At 37.9% G+C, this 15,434-nt stretch overlaps 1 protein-coding gene across 3 annotated transcripts in view; it reads left to right on the plus strand.

Annotated features, from left to right (window-relative positions):
* CDH10 (cadherin 10) overlaps nt 1-12,994 on the plus strand; it is an 89,882-nt gene extending 76,888 nt beyond the window's left edge. For 2 of the 3 annotated variants that reach the window (XM_071736634.1, XM_071736636.1), the window contains exons 10-12: nt 7,241-7,349; nt 10,795-11,046; nt 11,921-12,994. In XM_071736634.1, coding sequence (XP_071592735.1) covers nt 7,241-7,349; nt 10,795-11,046; nt 11,921-12,414 — 855 coding nt within the window. In that variant the 3' untranslated portion in view covers nt 12,415-12,994. The remainder of the gene's footprint in view (nt 1-7,240; nt 7,350-10,794; nt 11,047-11,920) is intronic. The other variant, XM_071736635.1, reaches the window with a different exon arrangement.
* The last annotated feature ends 2,440 nt before the right edge of the window (nt 12,995-15,434 follow it).

Below are 15,434 nucleotides of genomic sequence, written 5' to 3' on the forward strand. Positions count from 1 at the left end.
AATCTAATCAATCCATATTGCACAACTTTTTTCCCTCAGTCTTCACTGGCAACCTCTCTCCCAGCATCTCCCAAGATAAAAAACCACAAGCTGGGGACCAGGGCTGTATGTGAAGATCAGGTTCGTGACCACCTGAAGAACCTGAACATATTTATAAGTCTATGGGACCTGAAGAGATGCATCCCAGAGTCTTGAGTGAACTGGCAGATGTGGTTGCCAAGCCACTTTCCATGGTATTTGAAAAGTCATGGCAGTCAGGTGAAGTCCCTGGTGACAGGAAGAAGGGACATTAGTACACACATTTTTAAAAAGAGTAGTAAGGAGGACCCTGAGAACTAATGGCCTGTCAGCTTCACCTCTGTGCCTCGGAAGATCATGGCACGTATTCTCCTAGAAGGTCTGACAGGGGACATGGGGCACAGCTGGCCTTGATGATGTTAGAGGTCTTTTCCAACCTTAATGATTCTAGGACTGACTGTAATTGTTTTCCTGCCTGCTATTACTACTTTTGAGAGATCGTATTATGACCTTCCAGACATTGGGAATATCCTTTTCCAAAAAGAACAAAAGCTAAGCAACAAAAAAGCAGCATCTGTGGCAGAACACCATTTTGATGGTTGTCTTTCTTTTGACATCTGTCACCCCCTAAAGAAAAAGAACTGAGGACAAGCTTGGTGGGATGGCATAAGCAGGACACAGGGATTCATGTGAGTGGTACAAAGGTGACTCAGTAGGAGCTGAGGGGAAGAAAGGAGTGAAATCCATGGACTGCTGCAGCACTGTACACAGAGAAGTTCATCTGTCCTCCACCCCCAGGTGAGAAGAGTCAGGAGCTGGGCAGCTGAGCAGATGGATCCCTACTGGTTTTGTCAGTTCCCATCTGCAACATGTCTGGCAGCTCAGCAGCCAGCCTCCAAAGGTCCTGTAATGTAAAAGACAGAAATCAATGTAGAAAGCAGAAATCAGACTTACTTTAGAGAGACTTTATATGGCAGCTGAGTAATACTGCATATTTACTTTCCCTACAGTGATGGTTAGAAAAGGGGCCCTTCTTGACCTGCCAAAAGAAAAGAAGTCATGAGGTGACTTAGGACATCAGTCAGCTTCCCACCCTGTCCCCATGCTCAACAGGACAGGGGAAGAAAATAAGATGAAAAAGAAAATGTGTTGAGATTAAGACTGGGAGATCACTTAATTGTTACCATCACTGGCAAAACAGGCTTGAGGAAAACTGGTTTCATTAACTGTCAGTTAAAAACAGGGTGAGAAACAAATACAGAAGAACTAAAACACTTTCTCTCAAACCCACCCCCCCTTCTTAAAAGGTTCTCCTTCACCTCTTAATTCCTGATTTCTGCCTCCTCTCAGCCACTCCCTCCTTCTCACACTGTTCTGTGGTCCAGTGCGATTATCTGCACATGGGTTGAAAACCTTCAGGGTAAATCTGCTGGAGAGGGGGGGGGTCCTATCCAGCAGCAGGGAAACCCCCACCTCACCGGGGTCTCTCCCGGGGCTGCAGGGGCATCTCTGCTGTGACGCCCGGAGCCCCTCCTGCCCTCCTCCTGCCCTCCGGAGCCTCAGGGCTCTCAGGGCTGTTTCTCCCCCCTGTTTCCCTCAGCCCTTACTGCAGGGTGGGAAAACTGCTTAGTCTTCTTTTCTTTCCCTTTGGCTGTTCAGCATCTTTGCCTGTTCTGGTCATTATAATACCTAGATACACGTGTGCCTGGGTGCTGAATATAAAAAATTGAAAAATACTGAGTAACATATACCAAAGCACACAGGCCTTGCTGTAAGGTCATGTACAGATTCTGAAGGACTACCTGCCTGAAAAAGGGGTAGGATATTGATAAACAGCACATTTCCCTGCAGTTTTCAAAGCCCTGTCAGGGTTTAGGCCCAGCTGGTACCCACCAGGCCTCTGCTCATTGACCCCCACCCCCACTGTGGGACAGGGAGGAGAAAATCCACAGAAACGGCTCCTTAATCGAGACAAGGACAGGCAGATCTTTGTTCCACAATTACACTAATGGGCAAAAAACAGACTCAGCTTGGGAAGAAAAAAGAAACAACAACCTGAATTAAGCTGCAAGGAGAAAGAGAAAACATGACCAGACCTTACCTTCCCCACCACCTCCTCTCTTCTTCCTGGGCTCATATTGCTTCACTGCTGTCTCCCCCTCAGGGGCACAGGGGCCAGGGAGTAGAGGTTTAGGATCAGTTCACCTCATGTTTCTGCTGCTCTTTCCTCATCAGGGAGAGTGCTCCACATTCTTCCTCTGCTCCAACACGGGGTCGCTCTCCCGGGAGAGTCCTTCAGGAACCCCTGGGACATGAGTCCCTCCCACAGGTGCAGTCCCTCAGGCACAGGCTGCTCCCGCCTGGGCTGCACACAGTCACAGATGCTGCGGGAGCAGTCACCTCCTCTGACACGGGGTCCTACACGGCTGCAGAGCCACATCTGCCCACCGTGGTCCTGCAGGGACAGCTCCACTATGCCCCTCCACGTGTGGCAAGGGGACAGCTGACACCTCACCAATAACTGCAGGGAAATATCTGCTCGGACCCCTACTCCTCATGCCTCCTCACTGACCTGGGTGTCTGCTCTGGCATTGCTCTCACCTTCTTCTCTCCTCTCCTCAGCTCTTTCTTCATGTTTTTTGCTTTCCCTTTCTTGGATATGTTACTCTGTGACTCACAGAGGTGCATCCAGCTTCCCATATGTGTCGGCCTTGGCCAGAGGCAGGGCCAGCATTGGAACCAGGGGAGCTTCCAGCAGCTTCTCACAGGAGCCACCCCTGTGGTCCCCCCAGATTCCCAAACATCACTGCACTAACCCAGGACAGCCCAAAAACTAATGAGCAAAGCTGTTTAGGTCTCCAAGCATGCCTGTATAAGCCCACAGGCTTATAAATCTGTATAAGCCCACACCCTTTTCATATGTCCTGATATTGTAAAAATCGGACTAGCTTATAATGTATTCTCTCTAAATGTTGTTTTAAAATACAAATTACTTTTTTCTTTTTTTCCTATTCTTTTCCTATTCTTAATTCAGCATATATGTATAAACACATTATGTCTCTTGAACATATTCTTTTTATGTTGCTCCTGTTCTTTTTGACCCATGTAGAAAACTTTATCAAGAATATTTTCCCAACCAAAACCTGGCTTAAACATAAAAATCCATCTTTATATTTACAACAATATGCCTATTATGTTCACCAGATGTCCTTCTTGTAATTGTTTCTTTTATTGAAAAAAATAACTAAATTATGTATTTAGAGGTCAATTTTCTTTCCTCTTTTTAGATATTTTTATAACACTTTCTTAAATCCTTTGATCCTGAAGTGTTGTTTTATTTTGTTTTTTCCATCTCCCTCATTTTTTTTATCATACTACAATTCGTGGCCAATTTCCTTGAGTATTTTTTGCCCCCCTTTTTCATTTCTTCTCATTTGTTCTTACTTTATTTCCTTTAGTATATTTCTATAAATTTTGTATCTCCCCAGTGTTTTAGAAGTATCAAAGTATTTTTTCCCTTTCTTTTTTCAAAAACTCTGAAAGTTTTACTTTGTCTTACTCTGGCAAGATAGTTTTTGTAATGCAAATCCGTATAGGGTTTCTAATTAGCTGTGTTTTGTTTGTTTGTTTTTCATAATAGCACATCATGTTTTCTGTTCTTTATACAGAATTTAAAAGCACATAACTAGTGTGTTCTAGAAAAAAAATATCCATTTCCTTAAATAGTGGATAGAGCTGATGCTCAGAAAGGACCTACCAAACGCATAGGTGAATTATTGGAATAAGTAGCCTCCACAGCTAGCTCGTTTCTACTATCTTACCAGTTTTTAGTGTCTAACAACCCTCTTTCACTGGGCCCAAAAGCCCTTACTTTCTTGCTTTTTTCAGAGTAACATTTTTGGCTTCTCTGCAGTTATGGCTTTGTGTCATTGCTAGCAGAGAGAAACAATTTACTGTGGCTGTAATGGTGGTATCCTGTGGTTGATTTGTCTCAGAGGAAAACAACACTGTATGAAACCATATATAAAACGGGTTACATCACATTAGTATGGTTAAGAATATCTGAAGGAAATTGTAGGCAAGACACACAATGTGTTGCTTTCAGCTTCTGTTTATTCTGGTTTTTTTATGGAAACCAAAACCACTCACTTTGTGCTTACCCATGGGAATCAAGCAGAACAAGGAAGGACTAACACCAACTAATGTATTAGAACACATTGCCTGGAGCAAGAAAATACTAACAAGGCATACCTCCCATCAAAACTCCAATATCAAATATCATACACACACTGGTATATGTCATGTAAGAACCCTTTTATAACTACTGTTTTGTGTTAACACAATTTCCAGTATATATGCTTTGGTTACAATGGTTATGGAGAATAATTTTTTACAGTTCCAGGAAAATGAGTGACCTCTCAGATTCCCATTTTTGGAATAGTATTGATAACTCCTAAACTTCTTCAGACAAGCAAAATAATTATATTTACCTCTTCCTTCAAAGGATCCCTTGATACTAAATAGCGTTTTTGATAAGACTTAAGTACTTCTTTCCTGGTTAGGTACTTGTGATTGTTTCATTATTTTTTTTTAAAAACAGGAAGAAATCATATAGACATCTTTAAAGAGACTGAGGACTAACACTTTTAATGACTCACTATGATTCAGTTTTATTAATAAATAACAAAATTTACAATAATATTAGATATTTTGCAATATCCATTGTCTGTGTTTCTGGTGTAATACGGAGTGTTAGATGACCTATAAGGCAGAATTTACTTTCTGCCATTTCAGTTCCTCTCAGTCTTAGGTTTATTTTCAAAAGCCACTGAGAAAGGTAAGACGCTGCTAATGTACATGTTGATTGCTAATAAAGAGTTGCCACCAGTAAGAAATGTGGGTTTTTTTTTTCCTCAGTTGGATTTGCTCTTATTTAGGGTACTCTAAATAGTTACCCTTACTGCCTTTGGGCATCAATTACTGCCAAAAAATTCAGAGTCAGGCAAGCTATGGCTATGAACTAGTATACTGAAGGTTTGACTAGTCCTTGAAGCTTCAATAATTAGTCCAGGCTTGGTAAAATACAGATAGTTCCAGGTGGCTGCCTAGCAACTGCACAAAAGGGAAAGCTCATGCCACAGAGCTCCCATGGTTAGCTACAATTTTAATTACTCCTATCAGTTCTGTACTCACAAACAGCTAGATAATGACTGAATAAATATTGGAGTAGGAACACTGGATTTACCTGTCAGACAGTGCTAGTCTGCTTAAAGTGGTTAGATGTGAGAAAAGAAATAATTAAAAATTGAAGAAACAAATAATTACAAATTTGAGCGATTCATGAAGTGCCTCAAGATGGCTGAGACTGGAATGATGGCAGAACAAGACATGGAGCAGCAAATACTATATGCTGAATGTCTGGAAGAAATAGAAAAAGAAAAAAAAGAAACAAAACAAAACAAAAACCAAATGAGAAATCCAACAAACAAAATAAAATAAAAGCCAACATACCCAAACCAAAAATACCACAAAAAAAGCAATCCAAAACCATCTAAAACCCACAGGCAAGGGTTTTTAATTCCTAGTGCTGGGTTTCCTTTCAAATCTTTTCATAAGTAAAACAAAAAAAAAAAACAAAAAAACCCCAAGTAAAACGTGATAACAGTTTCCCAGAGAACTTCAATTGCTAGAACAAAAGATTTATTTGCTAAGAATTCACTGTTTCATTCTTTAAAAATAAATAATACTCTAGGTCTGTGTTATTTGGTTTGTTCCTCTAGTAAGTTATTGGAGGTCTATGTGAGAAAACAAATTTAGAGAAAGACAAAACTCAATTGAGAAAGCAAGCAAGCTGCTCTATTAAAATAAATCAAATCTTTGCCTCATTAAGAAGTTTATTACTGTATTCTGGATGGACAAGAAAGAAGTTCGGACATAATTATGCATTTGTTAAGGTTAACAAGAGTACATTGCAATTGTTGATGGTCTATCCTGACAAAAGCTGTTATATGAAGAGAAGTGGATGTATTTTGGAGAACTGGAAGAGGAAAAACAAACAGGGTTTAACAAGTATGCCACAAGGAGGGAATAGTGTCGAAGAGTGGGGTGTAATTCTGTGCTTAAAAAAACACTGCAATTTAATTTGTTGTATGAAAAATGAAAAAATAAAATTACCTAGACCTATTTATTATCATCATATTTTTGAAAGTTAAACTTAGGAACATATTCGAACATTAATACATAGATGCACAAAAATTCATCTGTAAGTATAGTTTTTATTGTTATGGAATAAAAACTACAAAAAAACCCCAACTCTGAAATAAAGCAATCAAATCCAGATAAGGAAATGCTGATAAGGCCTGCTATTACTTCCCCCCCAAAATACCCAAACTTTTTTGTACTTTTCAGAAAACACTAAATCCAAGTATTGCACTGACCTGTTGCAATTTACTCTGAGAACTGACACCTGATTCTCATCCCACCTTAAGGTGGAACGTCTGTAGAGTATGCTATAATGTTTTACAAGTTAAAATATATGTATAATCTAACTGGAATTTTTCATCTCAGGAATCTTATTGATGTATTTTGGTACACTAACAAATAGAAAAACCTTGGTTTAGAAACAGGTATTTTATTTTTATATTTTTATTTAATTTAATTAGAAACTTTAGCTTCCCGATCAGAAATATCTATTTAATAAAATACGATTTTCCTCATCAAAATCTAAATTTTTGTCTTAGAAGTTTATTTGAATTTAAAGTGGTGGATCAGCGATGAAGAATAAAAATTATCTATGCTAACAACAAAACTATTTTGGCAAGTGTTGTTCCCTTTGTAGCTACAAAAATATATAAACATGTATTGAAAAAAAATAATAAAAAGAGGAGGACTAAGGGAGAAGCTGGCCATTTTATATGTGTATTTGTACCAGCACATGAAACATACATGGATGCTCTTATTGGAAAAACTTATATGATATACTTCTTTACGGTTTCTTCAATTAATTTATTCAACAGATTAAGTGAATATATATATATATAGTTTGAGTATGAAGTTATCTTAACATTTCTGATCTTAAAGTAGTGACAGCTGTATGGAATACCCAGGTGTATTTGTTGGTTTTTTTGTTTTGTTTTTTTGTTTGTTTGCTTTTGTGTTTTTTTGTTTTGTTTGTTTGCTTGCTTGCTTTGTTTGTTTGTTTGCTTTTTTTTTTTTCCTGCAGCTTATTCAAACCATAAGTGCAGTAGACAAAGATGACCCTCTTGGTGGACAAAAATTTTTCTTCAGTTTAGCTGCTGTTAACCCTAACTTCACTGTTCAGGATAATGAAGGTAAATTTCATGCCTGTTCCAAGGAAGTTTTAACTTTGTTATCCAGCATACATTCCTGAAATATGTTTTTATGTCTATCAATATATAGAGAAGTTATTTAACCTGTGGTTTAACTTGTGGTTTATGACTTCTACGTTTTCATTTGTGTGAGTGGGGCAGAAAATAAGCATGACATAAATGTAATAAGACTAATTATAAGGAAAATTAGTAAAATTACTGGTTTGGGGTGAGTAACCTCACTGGACTGAAGACTGAAGACTGAAGGACAAAAGACTTTTTCAAAAATGGCTTCTACTGACAAATTCAGATTTTTCACTTTGGCTTTCTATAACTTAGTTTTGATTTACCTGGTCTTCTGTTTTTCTTCTTTGTGACCATTAATGAAAATAATGGTTCCAAGTTCACAGCCGCTTTGGCTTTTTCTTTTGATCCCTTGTCAATCTTTTCTTACTAGAGAAAATTTTCAGAATATTCCTTTGAGGAAGAGGAGCTATGCACACATCTTTTCCTTCATCATCTCTATGACTTAACTGACAGAGCTCTAGATTATAGAAGAAATAAATGAAATGAGACAAGGTATTGTCCTTCAACTGTGTAAAGGCATAAAGGCAATGTGAATCATCCTCTTTCCTGATAAAGATTTCAGAAAGCGATAGGCTGCAAACAGCAGCAGAAAAAAATTCTAATGGTAGGGGAAAAAAAAAAGCTCTGTGATGGACTTCCAGAGGGCAGATTTTGGCCTATTCAGAAGACTGATTCCGAGTGTACCACGGGAAACAGCTCTTGAAAACAAAGGGGTCCAGGAGGGATGGACTTCAAGAAGCAACTCTCGAATGCACAGGAGCAGGCTGTCCCTGTGTGTCCAAAGGCAAACTGGCAGGGGAAGACGAGCCGTCTGGCTGAACAGGGAGATTTTGGAGGAAATCCAGGTAAAAAAGCTTACAAACTATGGAAAGAAGGGCTGGCTACTCAGGAAGAGTTTTAGGTCATGTAGAGAGAAAACTAGAGAGACAAAGACACAATGTGAACTTCATCTTGACACTTGTTAAAGATAACAAAAAGCCCTTCTACAGATAGATCAATAGCAAAAGGAAGGGCAAGGAAAACCTCCATTCTTTGTTGGACGTGGGGGGAAAACATAGTTACCAAAGATGATGAAAAGGCTGAGATGCACTTTCTTTACCTCTGTTTTCAATAGAAAGACAGGATGTTCTGAGCTTGCACTGGAGATGGTAGAGAGAAATAGGATGCTGAATATCATCCCTGTAATCTAAGAGGGAACAGTTAGCGACCTGCTGAGCCACATGGATCCAGTTCTGTTTAATATCTTCACTGATTTAGATGAGGGGACTGAGTCCACCATTAGCAAATTCACAGATGACACTAAGTCAGGGGGTATGTGTGGATCAGCTGGAAGGCAGGAGGGCTCTGCAGAGGGACCTGGACAGACTGGAGAGTTGGGCTGATCCAACGGGATGAGGTTCAACACAGCCAAGTGCCGGGTCCTGCATTTTGGCCACAACAACCCCATGGGGAGCTCCAGGCTGGGTACAGAGTGGCTGAGAGCAGCCAGACAGAAAGGGACCTGGGAGTCTGGATTGACAGGAAGCTGAACATGAGCCAGCAGTGTGCCCAGGTGGCCAAGAAGGCCAATGGCATCCTGGCCTGTATCAGGAACAGCGTGGCCAGCAGGTCCAGGGAAGGGATTCTGCTCCTGTACTCAGCTCTGGTGAGGCCACACCTCGAGTCCTGTGTCCTGTTCTGGGCCCCTCATTTCAGGAAGGAGATTGAGGTGCAGGTCCAGAGAAGAGCAAGGAGGCTGTGAAGGGATCCAGCACAAGTCCTGTGAGGAAGGGCTGAGTGAGCTGGGGGTGTTCAGCCTGGAGAAGAGGAGGCTTAGGGGACACCTCATCACTCTCTACAACTCCCTGAAAGGAGGGTCTAGCCAGGGGTGGGCGGTCTCTTCTCCCAGGCAGCCATCAGCAAGACAAGAGGGCATGGGCTTAAGCTCTGCCAGGGGAGGTTTAGGTTGGATATTAGGAAGAAATTTTTTACAGTGATGGTGATCAGGCATTGGAAGGGGCTGCCCAGGGAAGTGTAGGTTTTTAAGAAGAGACTGAATGTAGCACTCAGTGCCATGGTCTGGTAACCAGGGTGTTAGGGGATCAAGGGTTGGACTTGATGATCCCCTTTCCAACCCTGCTGATTCTATGATTCCGTGAAAGTGAAGAATCGAATAAATTTTTTTGATTACCTTATAAAATCTCCAGAAGCAGAGGTATTTAAAGATTCATCAGAGACATAGATTTTGATGTTAGTGAAAACAAATAGCATAGAAATACTGAAAACTAATGAAGTGAAACAATAAAGGAAAACTTAGTATTTTATATTATGAGGGCTAAAAAAAAAGCCCAAAAAAATAAATTTAAATATAGTATATATCCTGGTGTTGTGTTCTGAGTGAATACAGGTATAGACCTTGCTATTTTTCTATCTGTAACTATTTTCTTTTTGTGCATGGAATATTTTAATTAAGCCTGAAGTTAGCTATCAGGATAGCTAACAACATACCTCAAGAGATCCACAAGTATCATGAAATTTAAATGTTCCTTCTAATGCAGATTAAATGTATGTTTTCTCTCTTTTAGACTAAAAAGTTAGGAACTCTAATGTTGTCTCACACTGTATTGCTGTAGCCCTAACAACAGAAGAAAGAGCCTCTCCCTGCTACTCCTTCTCTTCCTTTCCTTCCCCTCCCTCTGGGCACTCAGTGAACAGGTTTTGAAGTATATTGCATATAACTAAGATGTCTCTACTAGAAATACAGATTAGTAAATTCACTTCTAAAGACTGTACTGAAAAAACTACTATCTTTCAAATTTTCTGAATTCCTAAGACAATATTCACCCCCAAAATGTACTTCATGTGCTAAGGTACATTATTCATTTATCTACAATATGTTGAAAGTGTTTTGGTGTGGAAAAATCTCATACAGAGTTTACAGATAGTATTCCCATGGGTGTTGTCATAGAAAATCCATAGAAAGAATATTTCATAACTGAGTGGTTGTTGAACAGCGTGAAGTGGAAGTTATTTTTTCTCAGCTGGCCACTTCATTTAAGGGGTTCATCCCTGAACTGGAATTGTGTCACATACTGCATGCGTTAATCTATAAAACATTTTAAGCTTTGAGAAATCCTCTTTTCATATCGCACTCAAAGGTGGTGCGGAGGCACAGAGGAGAAGGCCAGATGTACATAAAAAATTATAAATAGCTTTCTGATCAAATTGGAATGTCATTAGGAAAAAAAAGAGAGATATCACTGAGATAACAGGAGCAGTTTCAGAATGCTACCAGTGATGTAAAATATGGTAGTTTGCATGTACGATAAATTACACGTTTTATATTCGTATGTTCTACAACAGTATGTTTTAATCAATCTAGATAACACTGCCAGAATTTTAACGAGAAGGAATGGCTTTAGTCGACATGAAATAAGTACTTACCTCCTGCCAGTGGTGATATCAGACAATGACTACCCCATCCAGAGCAGCACGGGCACACTGACCATTCGGGTGTGTGCCTGCGACAGCCGAGGGAACATGCAGTCCTGCAACGCTGAGGCCTTGCTCCTCCCTGCTGGCCTCAGCACTGGGGCTCTGGTTGCCATTCTCCTCTGCATCATTATCCTCCTAGGTAAGGAGAAGAAATGGATCTCTTACCCCATGAGCAAATGATTCAGGCTTGACTCATGTTACAAATTAGAAGTAATGTTTATGGATTTGGGGGAGAAGAATTTAACTGAAACTTAAAACATGTTTTCTTTTGTTTTTTTTAAAGTAAGGCAAAACCCATTCATCTGAAAATTGGATATAGTAAGTAAAAATTCAGTTCCCAGATTCCTAAAACTACCAGAAACTCATTTTTATTCTTTGTTGTCAAAAAAAAAAAAAAAAAAAAAGAAAAAAAAGGAAGCAAAAAAGATCAGAGAGGAGGGATAGCATAACCAAATGACTTTCATGTCTTTAAATTTGATTTTTTTTGTTTTTTGAGGTAATGTCTCTTTTTTATTTAGATAAATAACTTAAATTTAGTGTGCAGTATATATTTCACAAAGAATATGCCAGTAAATAGTATTTTTATTGTATTAAAGCAGATGCTTCCATGCTGTAAAAAAAACAAAAGTGTATTTTGTAAAACCTTTTTTACAGTTTTTAGAATATCACTTAATGACCTCTAGTTCACCTCAAAACCAGTTAAATAGTATGTTTTGAGCATCAAAAGGTGAAATTATCTTCAGAATAGACATGGCTATTTTAAAATTAATTTAAATTAGAAAAGGAACATACAGACAAGCTCATCATTCTATAAAGTAGAACACATAGTGTGTAAAAAATAGCACGTTTTGTTGCTGTGTCACCATAATACAGATAGGGATGTTTATCTGTATATCAGACAGAAATGGATTGCTGGAGTGTAGATGAAATAAAGCTCTTGTGTCTTGTGTGGATTTTCTACTAAGAAATTGTTAAACAGAAAGCTTTACCCATTCTTTGTTTTTCTCTCTAAGTTATAGTGGTGCTGTTTGCTGCTCTGAAGAGGCAACGGAAGAAGGAGCCTTTGATCCTCTCTAAAGAGGACATCAGAGACAACATTGTGAGTTATAATGATGAAGGAGGTGGAGAGGAAGACACCCAAGCCTTTGATATTGGCACACTGAGGAATCCTGCAGCTATGGAAGATAAGAAGCTTCGACGTGACATTATCCCTGAAACCTTATTTGTGCCACGGAGGACTCCCTCAGCACCAGATAACACGGATGTCCGAGATTTCATTAACCAAAGGCTAAAAGAGCACGACACTGATCCCTCTGCCCCGCCGTATGACTCACTTGCAACCTATGCCTACGAAGGAAATGATTCAATAGCTGAATCTTTGAGCTCCTTAGAGTCAGGCACTACTGAAGGAGACCAAAACTATGATTACCTCCGAGAATGGGGCCCTCGGTTTAATAAGTTAGCCGAAATGTATGGTGGAGGAGAAAGTGACAAGGACACTTCTTAACCTGCAGTAAGCTACATTTTTGTTTCCTTTGAGCGGAAGTAATTTTCCAGACACCTTCTGCACTCAACAGTATTTACGATTCAGGAAATTTATCCTGCCACTCAGCACAATTATTTCCTTTTAAAATTTGTTTTAATTTTTTCCATTAATGTCATCCATTCTTTCTAGTAAGATGTCACTTGGAATATGTAGAGCATTTTATTTAAACACTTTCCAAGAGCCAAAGCTATGGAAATTCAGTATTGTCCATTTTAATAAATAAAATAAACAATATCTTACCTTCAGAAATTTGAACGGGGTTATATCCCTTAAGCAACCTCATGTACAAGCCGCTTCTGTTAGGTACATGTCCTATCCTTGCAAGTGGAGCTTTTAAGATGACAAGGGAGAAAAAATCCAATATGTCCTGTTCTGTACATTAAAATTGAAACAAAATGTACACGTGGTGTTAATAAGTGTAATATGCAGCTGGTTTTAAAAAAAACTTTGTGCAACTTCATTTCATCAAATTCTATCTGCCAATGTTTTATATTTATATTTTTGTATTTATTTTTAAGAAATAAACCAGTTTTTACAACTATGTTGATGCTTGCCTGACTATTCTGGCCATCAGCTCCCGGCTTGAAGAAAACACTAGCACAACTCACTGATGGTACTTCAATGCTGCAGTATTCTCTATTATTTAACACAGTTAGAAGTGCTTGTTCTCACAGGGAGGGGATCAAGTTACAGACCTATTTGCTTGTTCTGAAATGCTACTTCGTATAGCTGACATGTTTAAGAAAAATTTTGTTCTGGTTTTGATCTGAACTAGTGATACTTCTTCTTAGAAAGATGAACTACTATTTTCTTTTAACTTGTTTTACCTATTCTGAAAAAAAGTAGTTTCAAAAACTTACTTTGTTTTACAGTTCTCCATTTTTCATCATAATTGCATCATTACAGATGATGTGTAACTGTAATGGATATAGTATAAAAAGGTTGTTTAAACAATCATTTTTTAGTATCATCCTTTTCCAAAGACAAATAATTTGATGATAAACCACTGCGTGTTTTACTTCAGCCATGTGAGGATAACTTTTTAATGCTGCCAAGTTGATGGCTGAAAAAGTGTCAGTAAGACTAACACACCCTGAACCCAATTTACTGAGGACATATATATTTTTTTTAATTGATAGCTTGGAAAAGAATAGTGAAAAAGAAACCTGAGCAACTAGCCAACTGTAATAGAAATCATAGATTAACAATTACAAAACAAAATAGGTAATCCAAGACATGGTTATTTTACTTTTTTTTTCTATTTTGCTTTTAGTCTTTAGATTACAAGTATCTGTTTAGTAAACAAGCACTTCGATTTCCAAATATTGTTGAACTACCTATTTTCAAAACAAAAGCATGTTGTCATACGGTCTGGATTTGCTTATTTATTGTGAAAGAAACACATCTGAAGGATAACGCCTCCCCCAATTGTTAACTTCTTACTCGCATAAAATCAACAAATATTGAAAAAGATATTAGTCCTTTGAAAAGTGCAATGCTACATTCTAACTTGATCAGATTTTTTTTTTTTTCCTTAATGGAGTGATTAAACCCAATGAAGCTGAAAGCTGAATACAGTTCATTATGCAAGCTATTTTGGTGCAATGGAAACAAAATTTTTATTGACTTGGTATCAAGTTAAACTGTTTGATCTATTAAAATACTATGAAGATTATGGATTTTTCTTCATTTCACTGAATAATGCTTTCATTAACTAAGAGATTTTGTATTCTTCAATAGAAAATAATTCTGAAACAATTAAGCAGCATTGCAAAGATTTATAGAAGTCTTACATCCTATAGAAAGGGCTGATCTTCTTTATGATTATTTAGTGAAAGCAACCAAATTGTTTCTAACATCCTAATCTCCATTTATCCTTCAGCAGCATGCAATAGGAATAAACAAACAAAATTCATCCACTAAATACATAAATAGCCAAAAGGCACTCTTCCAATACTGTTTTCTGTTTGCAGCAATGTTAAGATCAGCGACATCCTACATATTTAATTAAGCATGTATTAGGACAGAACATAAAATAGTCTATAATAGAGATGTTTTGTATCTCTTTGTTAAAAATAAGATTTTTGGTTGAATAGATCCAGCCAAGACTTTCACATATAACTCAGTAACAATCTCTGTTTTGTTTACAGAAAGATAATACAAACACACACAGCTCTCTCATTTCTTAAACAGATCAGCAAATGTCGATTAAGACTGTTGTTTTGATTTGCATTACAGTACTTATTTCTGAATTATAACTTTGTGGAAATACTTGTCTATCACTACATTTAAGGAAGTAATTTTGTAATTGTTCAGCTGAATCTGAACCTAGTGTTTAAAATTTAATCTTGTATGCATTATCAAATAAAACAGTAGTATATATTGTGTAAGTATATAACAATTTATAAGCACACTACCAAAGTTATGCAAATAGTATAAATGAAAATTTTTTTACTTCTGCTACATTCTTGAAGTTTTATATCCCAGTACATTTTAGGGAAAAAAAAAAAAAAAAAAAAAAAAAAAAAAAGGTAGTCCATTTCAACTATACAGATCTTACTGTACAAATATTTTCCACTGTACAAATATATATCATTTCACTATACAAATTCCTCAGCCTAATGAAACTGGGCCATAGGAACATGCAGTCACCTATGCAGACAAATCCTGAAAAAGCATTCAGGAAGTCATAATTCACTGTCATATCTAATTTATTTTAGGAACTGGATCAGTTAAGTAACTGAATTCAGTCCTTAATATTAGATGGAGTCACAGAATAGTCCACTACCAACGTCCCCTATGCTCTTACATGCCACAGATGAGTCATGACAGCTTAGTCAAATGTAAGGCCATAAAGTAAAAGATAAGAGCCATGAGTATCAGATGCCATGAAAAGAGAGACAAAAAGGAAACAAGAGCACTATCTCAATGTCCTTCTTACACCCTTACAGCAGTGAGGAATTAAAGAATGAAACACTCAG

The sequence above is a fragment of the Heliangelus exortis genome, chromosome 2, assembly GCF_036169615.1.
Source record: "Heliangelus exortis chromosome 2, bHelExo1.hap1, whole genome shotgun sequence".
Classification (NCBI taxonomy): domain Eukaryota; kingdom Metazoa; phylum Chordata; class Aves; order Apodiformes; family Trochilidae; genus Heliangelus; species Heliangelus exortis.